Here is a 26,146-nt window from a genome sequence, read left to right on the forward strand (position 1 = left end):
TTCTTTTCTCCAGTGCTTGTCTCGCTCTTCCTCAGCCGTATATTTATTCAGCTGTTGTTATGAGCGAAGAGGTGTAAAAACCTATATGTTTTTTTTGTTGTTGTTTCTTTTTCCATCTTTTGTCTCCAGGACATGTATTTCTTTTTTCTTTTTTTTCACGGGTTTTAGACTCTGAGAGATCACAGAGCCACGGTTGTGACAGGGAACTCATACCTTGACAGCAGGGATGAAAGGCTGGGATAGAGCGAGGTCAGACTTTGCTAAGGGAATATTTCACAAAGCCATCAGTCTCATTGAGAAGGCAGCGTCAGTAGAGATGTGACAGTCACTGCCCTGTTTCTCTGTTGGGCTCTCTCCCTCTTGACCAGTGACACATGCAGCAAGGTGTGAAATTTCCACTGGATGTCTGTGTGTGTGTGTATTTGTGTCCATCCGTAAGAGAGGAACAATATGATTTGTTGTGCTTACAATAACTTTTCTTCGATAGGATTATTTTAGCTTTTTATTCCACTTTTATTTGCCTCATGTTTTATGCCACTGATAATACTGTGATGCTGAAAGATTCACTATCAATCACATGAAATGATATGATGTTCTCTTTCACTCTATCTTGCACCTTAGAAAGTTTTGAAATAACAAGACATAACCATTTTTGTCTGCCCCTAAAAGATTGTATTTAATAGCACTCAAATATAAACAAAATCAAATCTTTGGGAGAATCCAAAAAGTGGTCAGTACTGTCTCGCAGCTGGTTTGTATCTTCGAGCCTGCTTTCAGGATTACTTTTTTCTCCCTCGCTGACAGTGAATTTAAAACCCTACGTGAAAATTCTATTGTTTACAGGGAGAGCGGTTTATAAATCTAATCGAAAAGAAACCACAGTAATTTTTATTACCTGCAGACTCGGCACCTGCAGTGAGATTCTCTTTGTTCTCCCTCGCTCATTCTTTTTCAGGCACTGTCTCTTAGAGCTGTACATGTTTTCAGGCTCACTGGAGGCATTCCAATAGATCCATCAATTTGGCAAAGCAGTGTGTGTGAAGCATATGAGTCATTCCCTCGGGATACACATGCAAATACACAGACACACACACGCACACTAATAGATGATCTGTGTTGTTTATTTGGCTCTCCTCTGTGTTTTTACGGGCAGGATGTCACAGAGGTGATGCTCTTGTGTTGGTTAGGTCCTCTGTGTTGTGGCTCCCTTTGTTTTTATACGTGGCTTTCTCTGGCTTGTCTGATTTCCACCAAACTGCTTGTTGAATACTCCCATATCATGGCATATTTTCTGCTAGACAACAGTCCTGCCTGTGCTTCTATTCACTGATTACAGTGCTGCTAATCACAACGTAATATGATGGTGCAGCAGTGTGTGCATTCATGCATGCACACACACACATACAACTCATTACATCCTTTATGCCTTCATGAAACAGAAGCCAGATCGGCATCAAATAAAAACAAGATAATCAGATGTAAAATTTTCTGTAATTTCCCCCAGAAATCAAATGAAGCACAGCAACACTAATCAACAACATAATATGTACAGTATGCTTGTATCCTTATGGGTCCTGCAAGCTCATTAGAAAGCAACTAGCTTCCTTGCATGATCCAGATGATGTGACACGACTAATTACAAGGTGCCTCACTGTAAGGTCTCAATCTGCTGATGAGCTAAATCAGGACATTCTCATTCAAGCTGGAATGAGGGGGTTGAGCCCTTGTGACTGACATTCAAGATAAAGACTATGCTGTTTCTGCATATTATGCGACTGATACAGACACACTGTTCTTCCTACAGTTATCTAATCAGTTGCTCTGTCTTCTGTCTTTCTTCTTTTCCTCTCTCTTTTCTGACTTCTGCCTTTCTTGCTTTTCATCCAACCCCTCTTGTGTACTTGGGGACTCCAGTGATGGCTTCAAAAGGCAAAGTTCGAGGTGAGTTGTGGCTGCTGCTGCTACTGCTGCTGCTGCTGCTGCTACTGCTGCTGCTGCTTTCCCTGCTGTGCCTCCAACTCAACCTTACAAAATACCGTCAGTCAGGATAATTTACTTTTTTATTTAAAAAGTAACTGACTGATGTTTTAGTTACTTGCTCACATTCTCTTGCTTTTGTGCTCTCCTATTTCCTGAACAGTCATATGGTAATTTGTGGAAGGCAAGTTTTCAAGAGTCACATTGTATTTTTTATTTTAATTTCAGCTTTCAAGTCAACTTTAATGGGATTTTTAGAGGGTTTTAGTACACAAATTTACAATAAAGCATTATTAGCTGACTTGTAACTACCCAAACAGTGGAAAATATGGCTCAGTGGAAAAGATGGTTGGCCTGGAATCATGATTTATTCTCCCGCTCTCCTTACTGTAGGGTCATTATAGATTTAGATTAGCTAGTAAATTATTGAAGCTCATAAGCACTGAAAAGGACAGTCCAAGGTCAGGAGAATAATAAACAAGTATGTAATTGTTTGACCATTGCTAGGTAGTGAAAAGGTGGCAGTAAATTACAAAGATCAAGATCGTTTCCATCATTCAGGATGTCTGCGAGATGGCAGCGAGGACAGGTAGAGATAATGGAGAGGCAGACAGGAGGACCAGTGTTTATTTGAGGGGAGATAATCTGATTTCTTTCTGTGTACGTCACTAAATATGTCTCTGAAAAACATAAAATTGAGTCAAACAAGATTATAATCTCCTTCTGTTTAGTCACTATTTTTGGCTAATGATTACAGACAGTGATTATAGTCACTTCCTGAGAAGAGATGTTATCAGATGAGAGGATTGGTGTCAGCCAGGGGGGCATATGAGGAAATTAAATTATATTAAAGAATATGTGGCAGAATGCAGTCTTTTTAATTTTTGATGGATTTAATGAAGTGTTTATTAGTGTGTTTCACAAAAAATCACAATCTGAGCCAAATTTTGAAATATAAGTAGTTTTACATGAGCATTTTAAATGATTAGATAAGAGAGAGGTAGGTTGGTTCTAAATTCATTCAAATCAACCATGTGAAATTTCAGCCAGAACCAGGAAGAACTATCTTCAGCAAAAAGATGAACAAGGAATCCTGTGACAGATGGTTCCCACAGAGCCCTGATCTCCACATCATGGAGTCAGTCTGGAATTACATAAATAGAAAAAAATATTTGAATATTATTTTGAGGGGCACAGTGGTGCAGTGGTTAGTATTGTCACCTCACAGCGAAAAGGTCCCGAATTCAAATCCGGGTTTGGGCCTTTCTGTGCGGAGTTTGCATGTTCTCCCTGTATCTGCGTGGGTTCTATCCGGGTACTCCGGCTTCTTCCCAGTGTCCAAAAACATGCACCTCAGGTTAATTGGTGATTCTACAAATTGCCCTTAAGTGTGACTGAGAGCGAAAAATGGTCTTTGTTTCCGTCTGTCTCTGTGTTGGCCCTGTGATGGACTGGCGAACTGTCCAGGGTGTACCCTGCCTTCGCCCAAAGTGAGCTGGGATTGGCTCCACACCCCACCACCCCACCCCACCACCCCCACCCCGTGACCCTGTTCAGGATAAAGTAGGTGTAGATAATGGATGGATGGAAAAAAATATGTACTGCCTAAATCCACAGAAGAGCTATGACAAGTTCGTAAAGTTGACGGCCAGAGGCAAAGTACACAGGTTCATCAATTTATTCTACCTGCCATTGTCCCCTTTCGGCCTGATATACACCACTCTCCATCTCCATCTCCATTAAATTATAAAATTACATAAAGATGAAAGTTATACCACAATACCACAAGGCAGGTTATTATACTGCCAAACGGGCACTACACTAGTGATTACAGTTGGGCAGATGGTGACAAATTATATTCAGTCAAAAAATGTGTAAAATCTTGATATATGTTTACGTTCGACCAGCTCTGTTCCTGAAGCTTTAATTTGAGCTATATGAGGTGCTTTCTTCTGTTGAGCGCAGAAAGGCTTAAACCCGTTAACTGCCGCTCGCAGCTATATTTCTTGTTATAAGTTTGCATGTTGTATGATAGATTTGGTATATTTCTCATGTCAATCCCAGTCCCTCTTTTCAGTCCTGAATTCGTAATCATATTTAAACCACCTCTTTCCTGATCAACAACCAGCTGCATGTGTTTGACTGTAACATCTCTGTCTCCTTCACCGTCGATTCCCTGCTCACTTTAAAGGCTACCCTGTCCTGACTGTCATCCTTTTCTATCTTACTGTGACAGTATAGGAAATCCATTGCACTCTTAATAGGGGAACAGAAGATGTGTAGATCAGAGTCAAGCACATGTCTCCGTCCTGCCTCTCTTACCCTTATAATGAGGCTATCAGTAGGAAAATATAACAAGCCAGATAAGATTCATGCTGATCAGTGGGCGGATAAAGGCTGAGTTCACCTCAAAGCATCGGTTCATCAGTATGTGGGTGACTGAAGCATTGAGTGTCTGGTAAAGGGGTGCCTTTATTTTTCTGTAAGTGTATATTTAGTGGAGCCAATTACTGTATACAGAACCAGGGACTAATCAAAAAGTGAAATGTTTCTCTTTTTTTTTTTTTTTTTTTTTAACAGGTAGAAGATCAAATCAGGGTTATTCTTAGAAAAAGGTGTCACTGTCAAGGGCTGAAAATGAGTTTGAAAAGGAAAAATGCAACACATAGGTAGCACCTGCGAATATATGTGCACAAAACATACAGTTTATTGGTACATTTAACCTGTGTCTTTGAACATGTGCTCAATTCTAGTCGAAGCATGTTACAAAATTAAGAATCATTGCAGTGTTGCACAAGTGTGTCACTGGTAAAGTTCTTGATACCACACACAGATGAGCCAAAGAATTATGGCCACTTACTGATGAAGGCAATGACGTTGATTATTTCAGCAAATGTCAATGTCTGGGGTATATTAGATTGTAGGTGACCGTCAGTTCTCATAGTCTCATTGTAATGTTGGATTCTTAAGACTCATGCTTGAGGACAATGAAGGCTATCCCTATGGAGTTATCCTGCATTTGAGTGACCAAAGGCACATTTTCAGCACAAAAATGTTTTGTAGTCACTTTAATTACTGTATGTTGAGCAACTATTATTACGCAAAGAATGATTTAATTTTAGCTAATAAAAAAATCTATTTGGAGCTTAATGTGTTTATTGCAGTGTTTACTATTAGTTGCCTACGTGCACCATTGTAACCTGTTTCACCCAGTTTTCCTAATTCCCCCTCTCAGTGTACCTGTGCAGCAATTTTACCACAGTGGCCGAACTGCAAAAGTACAACTTCATCACGTGATGTGCAGCGGCCCGTAAGGCATTCATTCAATGATTGGAAAATGGTCTGCTGCAAAACAGTGAATACATTTTTCTGCATGTTACAAATCCTGCAAAATGACTCTTTTTATTATAAGAATTGGATCCTTCTTGGCGCTAACATCTTGCTACCAAATTGAGCATTGCACTTTTAGAGTCAGCAGGTTGGAGCTATTTTGATGGCGCATGGAGGACCAACAGCACTTTAGGCAGGTGGTCATGATGTTTTTGTTTTGTGTAACACAAAAAGGGCTGCATAAGAAGATTTTGTCACCACTATTCCCTTCTGTTTGGGGGATACCATGCTTAAAGTTTTCAACAACAGCTCCAATAATGCTGGGGTGATATCAACAGGAAGTATGCTTTGAGTTCAGTGAATTCTGCTGCAGGCCACAAATTGAGCCCTGATTTTTTTTTTTTTTTAGCCTACATTTGTTAACGTTTGCTAAAAGGTAAAGGTTTGTGAAGTCAACAGCAGTTTCTGTTTTCAACCTACCCATGACTGTACAGACAAGTGTCACTGGATTGATTTGACACTGAGGATTCTCAGGCAAGTGCTGGAGCTTTGAGGAACGTCTTTTTTTGTGATTTCAAAGAGGATTTATGGACATTTATTTGGTTTGGACGTCAAAGATAGCCTGAATATATGTGTATTCTGTTTGTGTGTTAAGATTTGACTGAGTTAAGACTCTGAGACTGTTATTGTTGAGGATCAATGTGCCATTTGTGTGTCACAACCACGGTTTTTGGCTGAAGCTGTGAGTAGGCCATCTCAAAGGCCTAAGCTACAATACCTAACTTCTCGTTGCCCGTAGAACTGTTTCCCTGTGGAAATGTCTTTGTTCTTTCACCTCATGCAGTATCTTTGCCTCACGTCTCTCACAGTTTGAAAACCTCTGCTTCAAATCTGTGGTATTTTACGGATTAACTTTTTCTACTGAATAAAACAAATGTATTTTTAACCACGTTCTCTGGAAGTTGTAGTAGAAAAAGGAGTATAAACAGATTACATGTCATTTAAAATATGCAGTCCACACTTTTAGTTCTAACTGTTTCCTCAACTTATGTTGGAGCAGTCAGAGCTTAGCTCTGACTAAGAGGAGATCAACAGCGTCAACCCTGCCATTGTGAGCCCTGACTGAGAGTTGCGGTAAAAGAGCATTGCAGCAAAGTTAAGTCTGACATGAGCCAAATGATAAGAGCTGTTTTTAAGACTAGCATTTTCTGCCCCTGGGGGTTGGCATTTCCCCAGATCACTCTTAAATGAACAGTATCTGTCAACACATCGCTCCACATTATAAAATCACAGTGTCATGTTGATTTGGGGAATTTGGGAATTTTTGGTGGCAGCAGTGATTAGTCTGATTTCCCTCATGAATGCCACCCTAGCCTGCGATCAACCATGTAAGAAAGCATAATAAATGAATTCCTTCCTGTGATAAAAAAGAAGACGAAGTCAAGCGCATTTTTCTCCACATCAGTTTGAGAAAACAATAATGAATCTGATTTCCCTGACTTAAAGCTTTTATGACATTTAATTTACGGAACCTACCCAGCCAGCAAGTGTATGGATGACTGCTGATATTGCTTGGCCTTTTATTTAAAGAGGGAATGGTGTGGAACATTTGAGACTAGATATGCTGTAAGTAAGCCAAATCGTTGCCTTCTGCATCCTTGTAGTGCTAAAAATCGAATACATGCAGCTGGGATCTTTCTATTTCTAAAACGGTCAAACTGAAAATAACATTGAGTGTAGATGGCCCTGCTCGCTTTCAGCCAGCTATTATCATTTGTAAAACACAACCCACTCACACTATCCACACTTACATACAGCACATACACAAGTATGTACGGTATAAAGTGGAAAACACATGCACACAGAGAGATGCACTTATGTATGCTTACATTCTGTGCATAAATCAGGGCAGCATAAATGCCTGCAACCCAACATGTCTGCTTAACATTCCAGAGAACATTTCAGCCATGTGGGAAACAGGTCCTTTATTGTTACAAGGAAACATTTGAGATACTGTTCTTTTGTTTCTGCACCTGCCTCGGTTGTTTTCTTTGTTCTCTCCGTTCTTGCTTTCACTTATCTGCCAAAATATGTACTTCTATCCTTTGCGCTTAGCCTCTTTTGCTTGCTTTTACCAGCTGGATGGAAGCAGTGTATGAAGTATTTATGAAGGCCAGGTTTACCTCCATCATAAAACCATGAGATGTCTGACCTTGGCTCAGAAAGGATAGTGAGATCCGTGGCCATTCTGGACTGGGCAAGCTTGAACTCAGGCGGCTTACACACAGAGAATGGGCAGAGGTTTATATCTCTGCCCTTTAAATTGATGTGGCTGAATCAAGGGCAGGAATACTGGGCAAATGATATGTCTGGAAGCATGTCTGGCCACCATTTTTAAATTAGTGTGTGTGTTTTTCTTATAAATTATGATATATAGGACTGGCTCCTGAAAAGCAAAGTTGCGCAAAAGTTCAGCAGTGGGAGGGTGCCTCCCACTGCTGAAAGAGAACCTGCTGTGTGATCTGACATGTTTGTTTCTTGTAGTGCTTTGCATACACAGAATGGCGCTATCACAGGAGAAAGTCCTCCTGGATATTTGTCACTACCTTAGCAACATCTGTTAACACCGTTCACACCCCAGATGCTACTGAAAATATTCTCCCCCTCAAAAGTAAGCCAAAAAAACTGCAATCTTATGTCTGACTGTTCATGATTCCTATCAAACTGTCCTTCCTCTGTCACCACACACTTACACAACACCTAACAGCACCACGGAGAAGAAGGTGATATTTTGTTGATCTGACTCCAAGGGCTGAGTTGGATGTCAAGTTTGTGGTGGCAGCACCAACAGCTGCCCAGTCTAATTACTGTATGTAAATGACAACAGCACTGCCATAGCCAGCCTCTCTGGTGCTGGATAATTAATTTCATATCTGCAGATCAAAAATGACTGTCCTGAGGTGGTTGTACGCCAGCGCTGAATACAAAGGTAGCTCCACCCTCTGTAGGGGTTGCATTCAATTTGCTCACAGCAGGAATCTTATCACTGTCAAAAGTGCAAGTTTAGATTGGAAATGTGCACACACACACACACACACACACACACACACACACACACACACACACACACACAGACAGACAAATGCTCGTACAAAAATTAACATACAGTTCATTTGCAAGCAGAAAAATAGAATGTTTAATCACTTCAGTTAGAAGAACCAGAGTGGAACCCAATTTATGGTAATTTGCATAACAATAATGTTATTTATAAAAAAAAATATCTCAAATCGAAAGTCCAGTTTATTACCGATAACTACACATAAAAAAATATTTCATAATTATTTCCAAATTCTACCAGCATGGTGTTGGAATATATTACACATTCATGCATTACATCATGTGTATGCCTTGATTTTTAGTTGTTGGTTAATTGCAGCATGCGCCATCTATTATAGAAATATCAACCCTATAACAGTAAGTTTAAAGATCATAGATTGGTGAAAATTCCAACTGGATATTAAAATAGTATATTCATAAAGCCTGTCTTAGTTTTTCAGAGGCAAATGTATATATGCAGAAATATGAATGGTAGCTTTTCACATCGTGCATTTTTGGCTGCAGTAAATCAGTATAAAAACCAGTCTACACATTAAAATATTACTTTAGATTTGACTTTGTCCTCTTATTTCAAACGATTTAAGTGATAAATTACATAACCTTCCCTCGTACTCTTGTTTAACAAGCGGCTATATAGTTTTGTCACCATGATTTTACCTTATTTTCACAGGAACATGCAATTTAATTTCATTGTGAATACTGGATGCTTACTTTTCGTGCTAGGTGTAAGAGTGTTATGAAATGTTGATAAATCACATTTGATATGCAACATAAATTTGGGATGCATGTTGATAGAAGGCGTGAAAAAGGGTCATTGCAAAAGAGGACAAAACAACACTGTGTGTACAGCATGTTCTTGAGAAAAAGGAAGGAGCTTGTGCGAAAATTGTCACAGTGGGAGGAAGAGTCCCAGCGTGAGGGCAGGGAGAGATTAGGCACTTGTCTGATATGCTAGCGACTGTTCCAGGAAGTTACTACCAACATTTAGTGTTTCATATTATCGTCTAAAATTGGTTCCTGCCCCAGTGGAGGAAAAAAAAAGTTCTCTACCCGGAAATTACAGTGCATTTGTATTTTTTGTAAGTCTATTTCCAATATTTTGCCAATGCTCTAAATGACTAAGCAGGTTGGAGAGTTTTCCTGCTGAAGGACACCGTGACAGGATTCATGCCTGGTTGATGAATTCACACCAGCACTTGAGACGATCAAACTCTTGACCTTGTACCGCCTCTCCAATCACTAGGCCACCCTGCTGCCACACACTCCGTCGGAATCACTCAGTCTGAAAACCTTGTGTACCCAGCTGTGTAGCCACCTGTGTAACCTTATAGACACTAACTGGTCATGGCAAAGCTGTCATGTCCAATGTAATCATCTGCATCTCATTCACGATCTTCTTAGTGGGATGCATTTTTAACAGTCACTTTAGGTCCTGTTTTACAGTGTCAGAGTAACTGAGACAGTGCTGTGTGATGAGGGCTTAGGCTTGATGTGGTTTAAAAGTGAAAGTTTTATATTACACGATTATAATAAAGCCAACAGCATGCGTGAAATATCTTCATACTTGTAATTTAAAGGTCACGGTATTCATTTAAAATTCTTCTTGGAGGTGAGGCAGTAATTGAAGTGCACTGAATTCCAGTGAATAACAGTGAGCATCATTATTTAGCAGCTAATTCTGGATTATAACCAGTTTGCTTTTATTTTGGGAGTTTTGACCATTGTTAGTCCAATAAGATCGCCCACTCAATATTAAAATGTCTTAAACAATGGAAAAATTACGACGTAAATGAAACCACAATTAGACTAGTTTTAAACAAAGCTGGAGGTTGGCCAAACAACCTGTGGAGGAGAAAACAAAGGCGAGCAGAAAAATGATGACCCACACTGTCCTTTGCAAACATCCATTGCCAACCTTCCAGCACAGAGACTTCTGGGTGCGCTAACCTTCGGTTTAACCTTCAGATAATGTGATGGATAATCCAGTTGGACTGAACAACCTCTCTGAATGTATGAGTACTTTCCTGCTTGTTGATTTGCCATCACCATTTTGCCAGTCCTCAGAGATTACCTGTATTTTAATAACAGATGGAAATTATGGGTATCATTCCATAAATAACACCTCTTCTGTTAAAACACAGAATTATCCTTTAAATTTAAATTTGCAGTAATGTGATCCCACGTCTGCAATTACCATTTGTGTTTGACTGGCTTAAAAGGTGACTCGGCTAATCAAAACTGTGGACCGCCTCTATCCATTCTGTAATCCTGTATTCCCATCCATACATCATTGCTCCACAGCTCAGTTGAGCTCCAGTCCTGATATAAAGGTCAGTAGCTCCAGGCTGTCCGTCTGTCCGCCTGCATCTCCCTCTTTTTCCTCTGCTTCTTGAATGCCTAAATAAGAAAGGTTACGAGACTCAGCTACTCTTGCTTGGAAGGTTGTGTCGGAGAGCAGACAGATAGCATCCAGGATGCTCTTATATTCTTATCAATATTATTTGTCCAGTTGTTTGCTTTTGCGAAAGCAAACACTTTTGTATCTGAAAGTTTTCTGTGAATATCTCTACTGGCCACACAGTTGTATTGTTTTAGTAAATGTTTGGCTGCTGAACTTGATGTGGTAGGAGGTGCCTTGATTATTAGCCACTGCATACTCCAACTTGTTTTGGGTGAAGGGTTTTGAGTGGTCCCATTAAAATTTAAGATTCATCTCATCGAGGGAAACACCTGTGTGGAGTGTGGGGTGTGGAAATGAGCTCTGCTCTCATGTCTATAGAGTACATAATTTCGTGCTATTTATATAGAGGCAGCTGCATCAGGTCTTGTATTACTCTACTGCTCTACTGCGTTCCTTTTACATTGAGATGTACGTACTGGGCAAAATGTTGAGTCGCTAAAAGTAAAGTGAGGCTTCTGTGTGACCCGTAACATCAGTTGCAGAACTTCTTTGTTCCTCTTGTCTCTGAAGATAGTTCATCATGACTGACTGTTTGTTCGGGGTTGCTGTAATGTTGCAATGCTACCTGATGGGAATGTATGATGTATAAGATTCAATACATCTTAAACGTCAAAAACCTTTGCACAGGATTGTGTATTATCCCATTCAAGCTAAAAAAAAAAAAAAAAAAAAAAAAAAAAAAAAAGCTAAGCTAATTTCATTATGTCATTAGTCCATAATGTCATGCAGATGAGAGCATTGCTAACCTGGCTTAGCCTTGGCATGTCAGTCAAGGTGGAGGGCAATTAAACTGACCCCACTCTCCATGAGAGGTAGAGCACAATTGAGCAAAACAAAGGAGGTGAGATCGAGATAAACTTTAAAGACTGGAAAGCACCAGGAGTCCGAGAATATGAAAATGAGAAACCAAAAAAGTGGAAATGCCACCCTTCAGGGATCAGCTGGAGGAGGAAACGTGACAGAGAGAGAGAAGAACAGAGAGAAGGAAATTGAGTGGAATAGATGTGAACTGGAAAAGACAGAGCAAGAAACTGAAAGTAGGAGAAAGAGTGGAGTTGAAGGGAGGGTAGGACCTAAATTTAGACATGGAAATCAGGAGAGAACAGCTGCCTCCTTCCCTCAGGAGATACATTTAAATCAGGTCTGGGTGGCCAGAGGGGAGAATGGAAGAACCTACTCCACTGGCCAATTAGGCGCACAGTACACTGCACTGTTCTAATATAACCATCATTGTGGACCCTTTGGCCCTTTCAGTCCCACTAGATGTGTAGCACCAGACACTGATGCAGGGCTTAGACAGAGGGATCCCCGGACTATTGTAAATGTGTGTAGGCACAAGTGCCACTGAAGAGGAGAGGACATTGGAATGCAAAAAAGAAATATTGCTAGTTTTTTTTGTATCTGTCCAAATACAGTAAGTACAAGTGGATTTTGATAAATCTTTACAGTTTTGTCATTGAGGGTTTTTTTTTGTCACCTCTGCATTTGATGACACACCAACTACAGTGATGAACTATAATGGTGTTGTGTTAAATCTCCCTCAAAGACATCAGTCCTACCATTCTCTGTTGTGGTTGACTTCTCTTTGTGGCCAGCACATAAATGTATCATACTGGGTTGTATGTCATCCCACTGCGTGAGTGAGAAAAATGAGGAAAAGTATGTGATTTAAAGAGAAGACGTAATAAAGAGAGCAAGAGCAGGCGCAGGAGAATGGTAAATCGTTGGCAGATCATGCCTCATGCAAAACTTTCATGAATAAAACATATTCCTGGCCTCCCATAGCTCAGATCCATTTTTCCTCCATTTCCCTCCTCTTCCCTCTCTATCTCTCACACGCATGATTAACCTCAGAAGGCCTTAATCAACACTGGAAATGACCCGTGCTCCTTGACTTACCTCTCGCTACCTCTCCTTCCCTCCTTCCCCTCATCGTCTCTCCTCTCAACACGTCCTTCACCACAGGCTTCTCTGGGATGGGGTTTGCCTCACCTGCTAATAACCCAGTAGACAAATTCTATTTAAGGGTTTGTTTATCCTACCTGAGCAATGATTAACCACTATAAGGAGAACACAACAGATATTAATAGATATTTACAATTGGGAAATCCATTAGCAGTGTTTTTGAGATGCAAAGAGAAACACAAGGAAATGGTCATGGTGGCATTTAAAAGCTCCCAATTTAGAAGGATTTCTTCTTCTTTTCTTCCTCTTTTCTTCCTCTTTTTTCCCTCCTTTCCCTATGTATTTTTTTCTTACAGTTTTTCCCTGATCCTTTCCTGGGGGGATGGTGGTTTAAGATGCGAGCGTTAGCTGGGGATGAATAATCTTTCTTACCCAAGCCTTCATTCACACAGTCTTTAAAATCTGTCCCGTGGGGATGGTGACAGGGATAGATTTATGGTTATTATTATTTACCTGCTTCCTTCCTCCCTCAGCCTCCCTCACACACACACACACACACACACACACACACACACACACACACACACACACACACACACACACACACACACACACACACACACACACACACACACACACACACACACACACACACACACACGTACTAAAGCGTAGACACACATAAACACCCACGCAAACACACATGCAACAAGGTGAACTGTCCAGAGTCCTGAAAACTGGCAGGCAGCTATCCACGAACCAGTTGCAAAAGCGACCTATCCATGGTGCTGAAAACTAGCTCTACTCAGCTCAGAGGTCATACAGAAATATGGTATATAACACAGTTCATTTGTCTGTTTCCCTCACTGGATGCAGGCATTGCACACATCAACAACCACACATGTACACAAGTCCACGGAAAACTGTTTTTAATTGGTCTTCCCCGTGTGGCTAAGGATTCGGGGTTGGTACCGTAGGCTAAATGCCTCCTGTGTGTTCAGTGTTAAGCTCCAATTTAGTGCACAGTAGTGACTGGCCAACCTGCCTGAACATTTGCTTTGTAATTAGGTTGTTAAGCTTTTTTCAAACACACAAACCAGATTGCCTCTCTTTGTCCTGCAGTGTGAGGGGCTGATTTTCTCCTCACGTGACAGAAAAGTATTTTCTTTATTTTATGGACATATTTATGACCCAACTGGATAAAAATCACATCACATTAGTCTATCTTCATAGTTTTTATTTTATATGATCATAATCAGGAATTGAAATTTATCACGCGAATTAGATTACCAAAGCAGCCATACAAATCAAGCAATCAAAAATGTACCATCTGTCTCACTCTGTGGCTCTGTATCGTTCTCTCTCTCTCTCTCTCTCTATCATGATGTATCCTCATCTGCTCTTACATGGCTCTCTTCTGTGTCATGTTGCAGGTATCAGCGGTCAGTATCCTCTGGTTCAGAATGTGACTGTGACAGAGGGCGGGACAGCGAACATGACCTGCCGTGTGGAGTATAATGACAACACCTCCCTCCAGTGGTCAAACCCGGCACAGCAGACCCTCTTTTTTGGGGACAAGAAAGGTGAGTTGGAGATCGACAGACGCCGCCATCCACACAACACGTGCCGTGTTCCCTATGTTAAGTCTGTGGTGGGAGAGAAATGCACAAAACTGGATTTTTTTTTTTCTTCACTCTTTTTTAGATTGGAGAACATCCAAAAAATATATATTTTAAAAACCCTCCCTATCCCTGTGTCTCTGTCACTTGAAAAAGCTGCTGTCTTTGTTGTATCATAGCATCTGTCCCACATTTCATGTGTTTGTGTTTTCCTGTCGGTGCCTTTTTTTTTATTTATTTATTTTTTTTAACAGCAAGTTATTTCACAATGCAGAAAAACAGACACACATGTTTTCATAACGTCTTTAAAACCTTTCTTCTGGAGATGGCTAGTATGTGGCTATTGTTTTTTTTTTTTTTTTTTTTACTTCTTTACTACTTTACTACATCCTTCAGCCTTACACACCCACAGTCATAGACAAATAGACACCCACTCAGACAAACACACATACTGGCAAGCTCTATTTCTGACTTGTTTTGCCTACATGATAACCAGTGGTGAGCATTACCTGCCATGAACACTTTGAGGGCTTTAATGTTTCTGTTTGTTTGTTCCGAGTCTATTTTACTTCAGTGTCAGAATTGTTTATTGTGTATATTTGGATAGTTGGAAAGTAGAAGTGGATAAGTGCAACTTGGTTGGAGTTTCAAGATCAAGATGAGGGTACAAGGAGCAGCTTTCTGTAGTCAGTTAGTAGCTTTGGTGATGGCTGTCAGGGATTTACATATTTTCTTTACCCTCTATATCTGAAATAAAAGATCATACTCTGCAGCTTATAATTCTGGTTCAGATCAAATCCGAACATCAGAGCAGCTCACACACTCTCAAAGTCAGCCATTTGCCCTGCTGTGCAAGTGCCCTTCACTGCAGTCCTGAAGCTCGTACTGCCTCTAGCGCATACAGTACAGAGCTTTATAAACTGAATTTTAGCTAAAAGAACAAACCCAGTCACCTGAACATTGCATGGCGCCGTAATATGGCCTTGTGTATAATTGATGGTGTGAGAGCATTACATTGCAGATATTCGAAGACCCATTTTCATTTTGTGGTACAGGCATTAGCAATGGACTGTACCTTGAGTGAGCTATTTGGTGGTGTATGTTTCCCAAGGTACTGCTGTGGGTTACGATTGCAAATTAACACCACATAATATTGAAGCACACTTGGAATGTTTTAGCACAACAACAGTGGACTTATGTAGCATAAAAACGTCAGTGATAGTGTTTTTATGACAGGCAAGCAATATGAACTTCAACTTATAAGCAGAAATTTTCAAGGTCAATATTGTAAACATGACTAAAGGGAGGGATTCACTCATGTTTCAACATGTAAAAACAAGTCTATTTGATACAATCTGTTTACTCAAACTCATAGCTGTGTTGATTTAGAGTCATTTTTCTTCATAAATTGAACATACAGTATCTGTAACTTCAATTCTGTCTTGATTAAATACCTCGTATAGAGTATAGTATATAAACTGAAGAGAGAGTGCTTTGTAGTTTAGGACTTTAACAACCTCATCAACCTCACAAAAGCAGCCCACAATAATTGTCATCTGAAAAGACTCCAAGCTCTGTATAGTAAACAGTTTATATACTAGAGATCGTCCTTCAGAGAAATTCCCTCTGTTAAATGAATGAAAACCCTTGTTGTCTTTGCACACATTCACAGAAACAGTGAAACACACGCTTGCACACAAACACACAGGCCCAAAGTGTGGGTGTGGCAGGAAGTCACCACTGTTTTAATGGCTAATAAGTACAAGGGGTTTATTTCTGACCTTTCACACCATCTTCAGTAAAGTCCCCATAAAAAGGATTCATGGACGTTATTTTGTTGGTTCACGCCTGCTGAAATGATTGTGCCCTGCGCACCTCTCAGCTGTATTAGTTGAGTGTAATAGAGTATGAATCATACGCACTTGTAAGTGTCTGGATTAAGCACATATGGGATTTACACGGTCGTCTTCCATTATCCCGCTCCCCACTAGGCTTCCTTGTCCATTTGTGTTTTCCCACTCTATATGTGTGTGTGTGTGTGTGTGTGTGTGTGTGTGTGTGTGTGTGTGTGTGTGTGTGTGTGTGTGTGTGTGTGTGTGTGTGTGTGTGTGTGTGTGTGTGTGTGTGTGTGTGTGTGTGTGTGTGTGTGTGTGCATGTATTTTTGCATATAATAAGGGAATGCATGTAAGTGCAAAGCATTTCATTTTCAGACATTTCACATTTTCACTTACGTGCCTTTTTTCGGAAAGAGAAGCAGTAAAAAGCTGCATTGAACATCAAATTCAACAGTTGATGTTCTCTGCAGGTTATTCCATATCACACCAGGGGTCAGGCTTGGGGGTCTATTTCATGGCATTTCCAGGGCAGGGCTCTGAGATTGGAAAAGAAAAACCAGCCAAGGACTGTCTTATTATCAGGAAAGCAAAGGGATACTACTGAGGCCCCAGAACTTCTTTGCCGTTTTGGGTTGGCTGTGTGTGTGTGTGTGTGTGTGTGTGTGTGTGTGTGTGTGTGTGTGTGTGTGTGTGTGTGTGTGTGTGTGTGTGTGTGTGTGTGTGTGTGTGTGTGTGTGTGTGTGTGTGTGTGTGTGTGTGTGTGTGTGTGTGTGTGTGGGGGGGGGGGGGGGGGGGATTGTCCCGCTGAACGTGGCAAATTCAGATGCACATGCTGATGGGAGCACTGAGATGGTGAGTGTTTCCAAAGTGCCACTGGCAGTGTGAGAAAGGAGAGATGTCTCAGCCGCCAAATGCCTTTGAGCACAGTAGGTTTCAGATTAATTTTCCTTGCTGCCTGTTGTGGATTAGGGCAAGCACACAGCTGCTCAAAAATACAATCCCAACCCACCAACGTTTTGCATACTTTGCCCTGTTACAAGTTAGATATTTTTCTCCCCTATGCCAACATACATGAAATCATCTTTATATAAGTTCAACATCGTGTTTGAGGTTACAGGTTCACTACACTTAAACACAATTCTTAACAAATAGGTTTTATTTAAAAGTCAGTTTTCTGTAGAGAATACACATATCGATGTACATTATTCTTTGCAGTTTAATTGAAAAGAAAATATAAATTTTCCTCTTATGCAGAGATTATTACAGACTTCTGTATATGTGGGCATCTATCCAAAAAGCTATCATGTTTGTTGTCTAATTCACCAGACTGTTGACTGTACCTTTGCGCCTGCATGTGCATGTGTCATATCACAAAAGCGTGTCCCTTACATACTCTATTAAAGTCAGCCAAGGAGCATTAGCATAAACATATTACTTTTCAAAGACAAATGCAGCAAGTGACTCCATTACGGTCCTTTGAGTGGTGCCGGTTTCACGGCTGTTGTTGTTTAATGTCAGGGCTGAGACTCACCTCTAAGACGTTTAGCCGGATGAAAGCGACTCCTCTTGTCTCCCATCCTCTCAAAGGTGCTGGCTGTGAGGGGTTGTTTGAATTTCAAATAAGTCATTGTCCCAAAAGTAGCCAATTTTGTCCTTTCCATCACTTACCACAGAGGGACTTAAGCTGTGCTTTGACAGTGAGAGAGAGATGAGCAGTGGGCAAAAGGGATTCTCCTTTATAAGATTCAAAAGAGGCTAATATCTCTTTACAAATTGCTCTTTTGGTTTTGTGTAATTCAAGACTTGATAATAGCTTTATTTCCTGGATGGAGAAATTTTGCAATGAGGCATAATTACAATTTATTCGTTATTCCCATACTAGAAAGGGCCAATGTATAATTACTTTCCAGGCTAAATTTGCAGGCCTATGTAGTGGACGTGGGAGAACTGGCTAAGGTGTGACATTTAAATCACTTATTCAACACATTTGTTGTAATTTTCTAGCCCTTTTTCACATCATTTCTTTTTTAACACTCACAGTTGAATTTCTGTTTTCAACCTACAATACTCCCTTGATCCTTTTCTCGTTTCGTTAATTATCTGTCCACCCCAGCCTTTCAGAGTTTGGCAGTGTCGTGGTTTACCTGTCCTTATATGCATCATAAAGTATTTGCCCACAGCACACATTTGGTAGAGCTGAATACATTACAGCTTTGTCCAGAATGTGACTAATGCGACAGTACAGCTGTACAGAAAGTGGAGATGCGGTACATATTTCTTCATATTAGTGTGACATTTGGGTGCAGGTCATCGTGTCTTGACAGAATCTGTATGCTCTGCAGGATAAAACAGTAGCCCGCCTTACTGCATGGCAGTGGACTATTTCCTTAAGGTCAAGAAACAGTACATTTTATTTTGATATTGATTGCAATTTTATTTAGTGTTGACTCACGTTCACGTTGCCACTAGGACTATATTTCTGGACAGCTGACAATTTTCTCCTTGTTTACATGATCTCATTCTGTTTCCTTTGTTTTTTAATGAATTTTCTATCTCAGTCATCTAAAATTCTCCTTTTTGAAGGAATCGAAATGTAACTTGGATGGATTTGGAGGAATGGTTTTCACAAAACAGGATACTTGTTAAGTAGTTGTCTGATTTAAGTATGAACCAACAGCTCTTACATTAACAATTAAATGCATATTTTTTCCATATAACTTAGAAAATATTATTATTTTATACCGGTGTATGCTTTTTCTTTTTCTTCCCATGTAAACTACTGGTATGACAATTTGGCAGTGAAATTAGTTTTGATATTAGTCTTCCAAAATGCTTTATTGCTGCTTTAAAATTTTGGTGGCACATTTATGGTGTTGAGGTAGATTGGTCTCAGCTCATGATGCTGAAAAGACAAACTGGCCATAAAAAGGTCACACTGTCTCTGTAATTTTCAACTCAGTACCACAATGCAATGCAGTTCAAGACTTGTTTTTAATGTCTGATTGCTGCACAGGTTATATTTACTACTTTTTAAACTCAACAAAATGTTTAATTTGCCCAAATCTTTGCATGTAACATCATCACAATATTTGGAGCTTTTTGATGCATGTATGAGCAATAATATGTTCATGTTGTTTGAAATATTCCCAAAGTGCCGACTATACCTGTGGTGGACATCTCTGCCTAAGATGTGCCATCCACAGATTGATTGAATCTGCTTAAACATTAAGATTAGTGTTATGGGTGAACAGTTAAGGGCCAACTGCTCGTTTTTAGGCCCCCAAAGCTGCTGAATATAAAACTATTCCAGTACTCAGATGTCAAATATTCAGCTGTCTGAATCAATTTGCGGGCTGTTTTGCGGCTGTGTGAGCGCGTGTATGTGTGTGTCTGCTTGTAAGTGCTCACATATGTGTGTGCGTGTGGAATGTCAAGCATTCCACCTCCCCAGTATGCAACCATGAAAGCTTTGATGCATTCAGAGTATCTGTGCCTGAGCAATTTAGGGGATAGGCTTTTAAAAGTTTTCCAAAATAAATAACAAAATAAGAAATGCCTGAAAGACTTTTTATTAAACAGATAGCAGAACTTTTTCTCCAAACTTAATCTGAGCAGGAAAGTTAAACTTTTGAGACAGCTGTCTTTTTTTTTTTTCCTTCCTGGAAGAGTGCCTCTATGAAACATCCTTTCATATCGGCCTGAAGATTGGTACGGTGTTCTCTCTGATAGAAAAAAACTTGACTGTAAATCTCCAAAGATCCCTAACAAGTCCCCTCTCACCAAGACAAGGACCATAAAACATGAGAGGAAGAAAAAGAAGAAAAAGGAGATGGAATGTAGGCCTTGGTGGGATAAAGGAGAGGAATTAAGGAGGCATTTTATGAGAGGTTTCAGATGCAGTTATCACCTCTGAAAGACACAGGCAAACTTTTTCTTTCACCTTGAGCATTCTGTGTCCTCTTTCTTTGTCACCTCTCTGCACATGTCTGTGTTTGAGTATAACATTTAGCTTTTAATAGAAAAAAAGCCTCTGTCACTTATGTTTGCGTTGTACTTAGATGTGCAGACATGTAGAATAATTAAAAGCAGGGATATGTATAGTTGTCATTTTTTCTTGCCTGCGAGTCAGACAAATGTCAGCTCTGTTTGTTCTGCTGTAAAACAGGTTAGGGTAAGAAAGAGGCAACACTGTGAAATGAAGCAACAGATCCAGTTATATTAGTGGAGCCACTTATCACTGGCAGTGTGTCGAGAGAAATACCTGAGGCAAATGGGAATAATTAGCTCGCTCGTAGCGGCAGGCTTATTCTTCCTCTCTTCCTGGAGAAAGTTCTGGAGTACACAGCTGGGAATAAGAAACCACATTTTGTAATAAAACTTGATATATAAAAAGGAGGATTTCTTTTATCATTATCAGAATGAGAACATGGCTCTGCAAACATTGTCCATTTTCTTTCAAAAACTTTACCAAGTCATTTTGAAGGATAGCAGGAGTGAGTGTTCCCCAGAAAAAATATGTAACTCCTTATAGACCAAGGTAGCTGCTCTTCTACTCTTACGCTGCAGGGAAAAATGTATTCCTCTGCAAAATACAATAGAGTTTATGGGCAAGAGCTGTCTCCTCACTGACCCGCTTCTCACAAGGACTTAATGAAGTAGGGCTGGCGAAGGTGTCCCACTGAACTCAGCATGGCAGGGAGAGACAGATGAAAAAAAATCATTTCTGTCACAGAGAAAAATCTCCACAAGCCTATTACTGTATGGAGTATAGCACATTTTACATTTTAAAATGCCAGTTTGCCTCCGAAAGGTATAACAGGTAATAGAGGTTGAGAAACGGCTGAGATACAGAATATACATTATCTATTCAATAAGCATTGCATTCTGTTTGCTTTTCTCTCTTCCTGTCACTCCCTCTCTCTCACACACACACACACACACACACACACACACACACACACACACACACACACACACACACACACACACACACACACACACACACACACACACACACACACACACACACACCTTCACACAGACAAATTCAAGTCCCCAGATGGGTTGTTGACAAGGAAAAGAGAACAGCCACATCCAGACACAGGCAGCTGAATGTATATTCAGAAATTTGCACTTTTCTCATTATAAAACTGTGTCACTTGAATGAGCAAACACCTGCCAAGGTTCTATACTAATGCATACTGTCCCTGGATAGATGAAGGGCCAGGAAGGAGGAAGGAGGGGGGAGGAGGAGAGGAGGCCAGTGGAAAGAAGGAGAGGAAAAGGGCAGAAAGGGAGAAGAAGGGGAGGAAATAAAGGGATAAAGTGAAATGTGCAAATATGATATGCTAAAAGTGTATGAGTTTAGAGTCATCACTCTTTGCTTATGTGTGCCCTCTGTATGTCCCTACATAAAACCTCATCCCTAATGTACAAATGTAATTACCATCCACGCACACTCACAGACACACGCCCATGCCCACACGCGCCATGCTTCCTCACCTGCTGCTTTTAATGATGGAGAAGACTTGCCATGGAAAACTGTTTGTCATGCAGCTACATTAGATATGTGGATGTGTGCGTCATGCCTGTTGCATTGTACATAGAGTATGTCGCTGGTGTGCTGTGGCCATCTGCACGGATGATGATTTGGAATTGTAGTGAGGTCCTGCTTCCATACTTAGGAATCACAAAAGCATCAGCTGTGTATGTTAATACACGACACGTCTCTCGTGTTGACCTGGAAACTGCTGTTTAGACTCTTAAGTCACGTTCACACCTTTTATTCCCTTCAGAAACAGAGAAAAAATTATAAATGATTGCCTTTTAGTTCTAGTGGGGTAATGTGCCGTAAATATGAAGGTTGTATTTGACTCGAGTTTGACTGCGTTAGTCAGATTTAGATACTTTTTACATATTCTATATTGCCATTTGTATAGTGATAATGATGTTGTCTATTACATAACCACAGTAAATGGTATAGTCAGGGATGTAGATAGATAGATAGATAGATAGATAGATAGATAGATAGATAGATAGATAGATAGATAGATAGATAGATAGATAGATAGATAGATAGATAGATAGATAGATAGATAGATAGATAGATAGATAGATAGATAGATAGATAGATAGATAGATAGATAGATAGATAGATAGATAGATAGATAGATAGATAGATAGAAAAATAGATAGTAGTGAGAAAGATGTATGTAGATAGATAATGTGCTTTGTTGAAGTATCAGAGCTAACTGTGAAGTGCACGCACACAGGCGCAAACACTGTTGAGTTGCAGCTCATTGTGTAAGGTTGTGTAACCATTGTGGTGGCAGGTTAACATACAATAATCAATAATGGAGCCTCAATATTCAAATTACTTTCATTTTATATAGTCAATATAATCATGCTATTTTCAATGGCTGTTCTGGATTGATTATCAGTGTTATTGTCTGATTTCAGCTGCAACACGTTCCTCTTCTTTTTCTTCTGTCTGCTTACACACTTTAGGACTTTTAATTTGAAACAATTACAGGAAGTGTGTATTTTTGTTACTGCGTAATTCAGCAACCTTAACAGCGGAAACGGTTGCGGATCAAAACGAAGCTTCAAGTTTACATCATGAATCAATCAATTTACCTTAAATGTTAAATGTCATGACAACTTTGATTCATTCTTTTTTTTTTCACTGGTTCTCTTTCACCACATATGTTTTAGAGATCACTGGATGCTCAAACACTTAAACATGTACATTAATTTTAACCAGATTAAGAGAACTGGTGAACATTTTATTTCCTCACTTCGTGAAAACAAGTGGTGGAGACACGTTCTGGTTCGCTCCCTCAACACTACACCTATGGGTATAGTCATGTTCATGTTTCTTGATTAGTAGAATACATTTAATTTTACCAAAAACAACGAATTACGATAGTATCACAAACAATCACCAGCATATTGACTGTATGTATATTCATCTTTCAACATGACAGATCCTACTTTGTTTACCTTAGTTGTAACTCTTAATGTACTGTAACATTTGCAGGTGCACAATTATAACTAACTAATTGGATGTTTACACATTGAACACTGTGTCTGTTTTCTCTATAATTTGTACCAAATCACAGAGTTCTTTTTAAAAAAAACACACCAATTATGGACCCATTAAAATAAAGTGTTACTGCTTTGGATCCACGCCCGTAACGCAGTATCACACCGAGGTGAAGTGTTGACCAAAAGGAGATTAAAGTCTGTGAAATTTATCGATCATGGATTGTTGTATATTAATCTGTAATTAACTAATTAGGTGACCATAATGATTGCATGGCACATCATGCACAAAGTGTTTGTATGAAACCACATTTAGTTTCATTCTTCACCGACTGACCGAACGTTTTCCCTCATAATAAAAATGTCATTTCTAATTTAAAAGAAACAAGACATCTTTGGCCTTTTCTGTGCAGCTCTTCTCTGTCTTTTTCAAAGATTTCCTCTTATCCTTTACAGATAAAAAAAAAAAAAAAGAAAAGAAAAGAAAAAGAAATAGTTGACACTTTCCCAGTCTGTTTAGTCCCTTCTGAATACGCCTTTTTGGAACAGAAAGTGTCATGGCTTTGGTGTTATGGTCGTTTACTAGCTGTTGTTCAATCGGTCATGGCCGTATTCTGGGGAACCTCGACACAGACGGCTTCTCTTTTTCAACGGTCATCACCTACAGTAATTAGATGGAAAATCTTTCTGCCTCCACTGGGCTTCTGAATAGAAAACTGCATCAGCTTTGGCAAACTTATAATTGTCATGTCTCAAGGTAGCCCGTGTTAGTTCTGCTGAGATTAAGGCAATGAAATGTATAAAATGCTCTCTTTCTCGCTCTCTCTTTAACACACACACACACACACACACACACACACACACACACACACACACACACACACACACACACACACACACACACACACACACACACACACACACACACACACACATACTGTAAATCTTGTGCACTTGACAGGCAGCAAAATAGACAGAGGTGTTTTGACCATTTGTCGCAGAAAAAATAAAACTTTGCTGCTGACAAGTGTGGCTTTGCTTTCTGTGTCTCTTTCTATATACATGGAGAGACTGAGACTAAAGCTCAATGAGCAAAGAATCTGGTTGCAAATTCAGTAAGTAGTTATTGCGGAATACAAATGTGCCACTCTTTGATGTTGACAACAACACCATCCTCCATGAGCACATTCAGGACTGTTGGCACTAATGGTCTGTAATGGATGGCAGGCAGCTGCTGCACCTTCACAGACAAATGGTAAAGGATGCATTCCTCTTCTCCGCTCTCTCTGTCAATATCCAACCTTCCACTGAGCACAGAATAGGGGGAGCAGAAGTTACGTTTCCAGGGAGAACAAAAGGTAGTGGTGGAATGTATTTTGTTTTACATGTAATTGAAACATGTGAGTCTCATGTACTATATGTGAACATGTGTGGAGGGTTATTTAAGCTCTCAATTGTCAACTGTCATATCTATCTGCATAGTATTTAAAATGTTCAATATACAAAATTTTGGTTTCCATGTTTTAAATAAACCCAGTGTACATGTACAGTCTTTATAAAATTAGACAAGCTGTGCCCAACTCTCTTTGGGTGTTTTGGCCCTTACCAGGCCAACTGTTGGGACAATGATTTGGCCACATCAGTTTGTGGCCTTCACCTCACCTCAGCCCCAGTCCAACTTCTTCTCTCACGTCTCTACTCGTCTTCTCAAGGATGTTCCTCTTTCTTGAAGGAAGTGGCTTCTCCCCTGCCCTGATGAATTGGAGTGATGATGCTGATGTCTCTTTTGTTTGCAGCTTCATACATTTCTCCCAATATTTGTTTGAGCCAGGAAGGTTGTATCTCCATTGGGTGTTGCATCCTGACAAAATGGGGTCCAAGGCCACCCTTTCAATGAAGGTAGTGGGTTTTCTCTCAGTCCTCACCTGTGCAGGTTTACAGGAGATGGGAGGGCGTCTGATAATGAACTGATGGGAACTGAAAAGAAATTCAGAAGGTTTTCCAGCTTCCACAATTCAGTTCAGAAACGTTCTTTGTCTAGACATCCTGGGATGCCAGTTTCCCTGCCTTTGCCTGAATCTGGATCATCACTTCTCTTTCCTGCTTCTGTTTTTTTTAGCGTGTCTTCTCTTGCACTGGTTCACAATTACGTTACTCAACCTCAGGATTTGTAATGCCAGGACACCTAAGACAAAAGTTAAAGAAAAAAAGTGAAAAGTTTATTTACAAATAAAAGTCAGATTGTGACTCAAGAAAATAATCAAGACCAAACCATCTTGGAAAATAATAATTTGTAATTTGCTCACTGACAGATTTGGCTATTGATGTGGGACTTTGTTTTTATGGTTTTGTTAATTTCATTACATTTAAGTAAATGTTTTTATTTTTTCCTATATTAATACTATCCTTACCAGTTGTATTATGATTTCATGGTTATATATAACACCTTTCATGTTTCTAAACCGATCCTGAATCCACCCTTCCAGGGGAATCAGCATGATCCTGCTTTTTGGCATCAAAACTGATCTTTGCCTGTAACTACTGAAAAAAAAAAAAAAAAAAAGCAGAGACACATGATTGGATTATGAAATCCAAATTCTGAATTAAATGATAAGAATCTTCAAATTCAGTCAAAGTTCAGTTTTGCATTATCTGTGTCTGCTGCTGTGTCATGCAGGTGATGATTGACAGGATGTTTTGATATTACCACTCATACAATCAGGTTGCTTCAACTGCGTCAGTTTACAATTAGGCCCTTTGATTATAAATGTGAAAAGAGTCTCTCAGTTCATTTTCTAATTAGTTTCTCAAGTACACCAACAAATCAGAATATCCTATGTACTGTTCAAAGAACTAT

At 39.8% G+C, this 26,146-nt stretch overlaps 1 protein-coding gene across 3 annotated transcripts in view; it reads left to right on the forward strand.

The window, feature by feature from the left end:
* cadm2a (cell adhesion molecule 2a) overlaps positions 1 to 26,146 on the forward strand; it is a 201,682-nt gene that overhangs the window by 135,150 nt on the left and 40,386 nt on the right. For 2 of the 3 annotated variants that reach the window (XM_069721401.1, XM_069721419.1), the window contains 2 exons: positions 1,915 to 1,941; positions 14,224 to 14,373. In XM_069721401.1, coding sequence (XP_069577502.1) covers positions 1,915 to 1,941; positions 14,224 to 14,373 — 177 coding nt within the window. Of the gene's footprint in view, positions 1 to 1,914; positions 1,942 to 14,223; positions 14,374 to 26,146 lie in introns of those variants that run through there. The other variant, XM_069721410.1, reaches the window with a different exon arrangement.

Source organism: Brachyistius frenatus, unplaced genomic scaffold (assembly GCF_029030835.1).
Source record: "Brachyistius frenatus isolate BFR_SWC_R1_liver_20210118 unplaced genomic scaffold, ASM2903083v1 Contig_5, whole genome shotgun sequence".
Lineage (NCBI taxonomy): Eukaryota > Metazoa > Chordata > Actinopteri > Embiotocidae > Brachyistius > Brachyistius frenatus.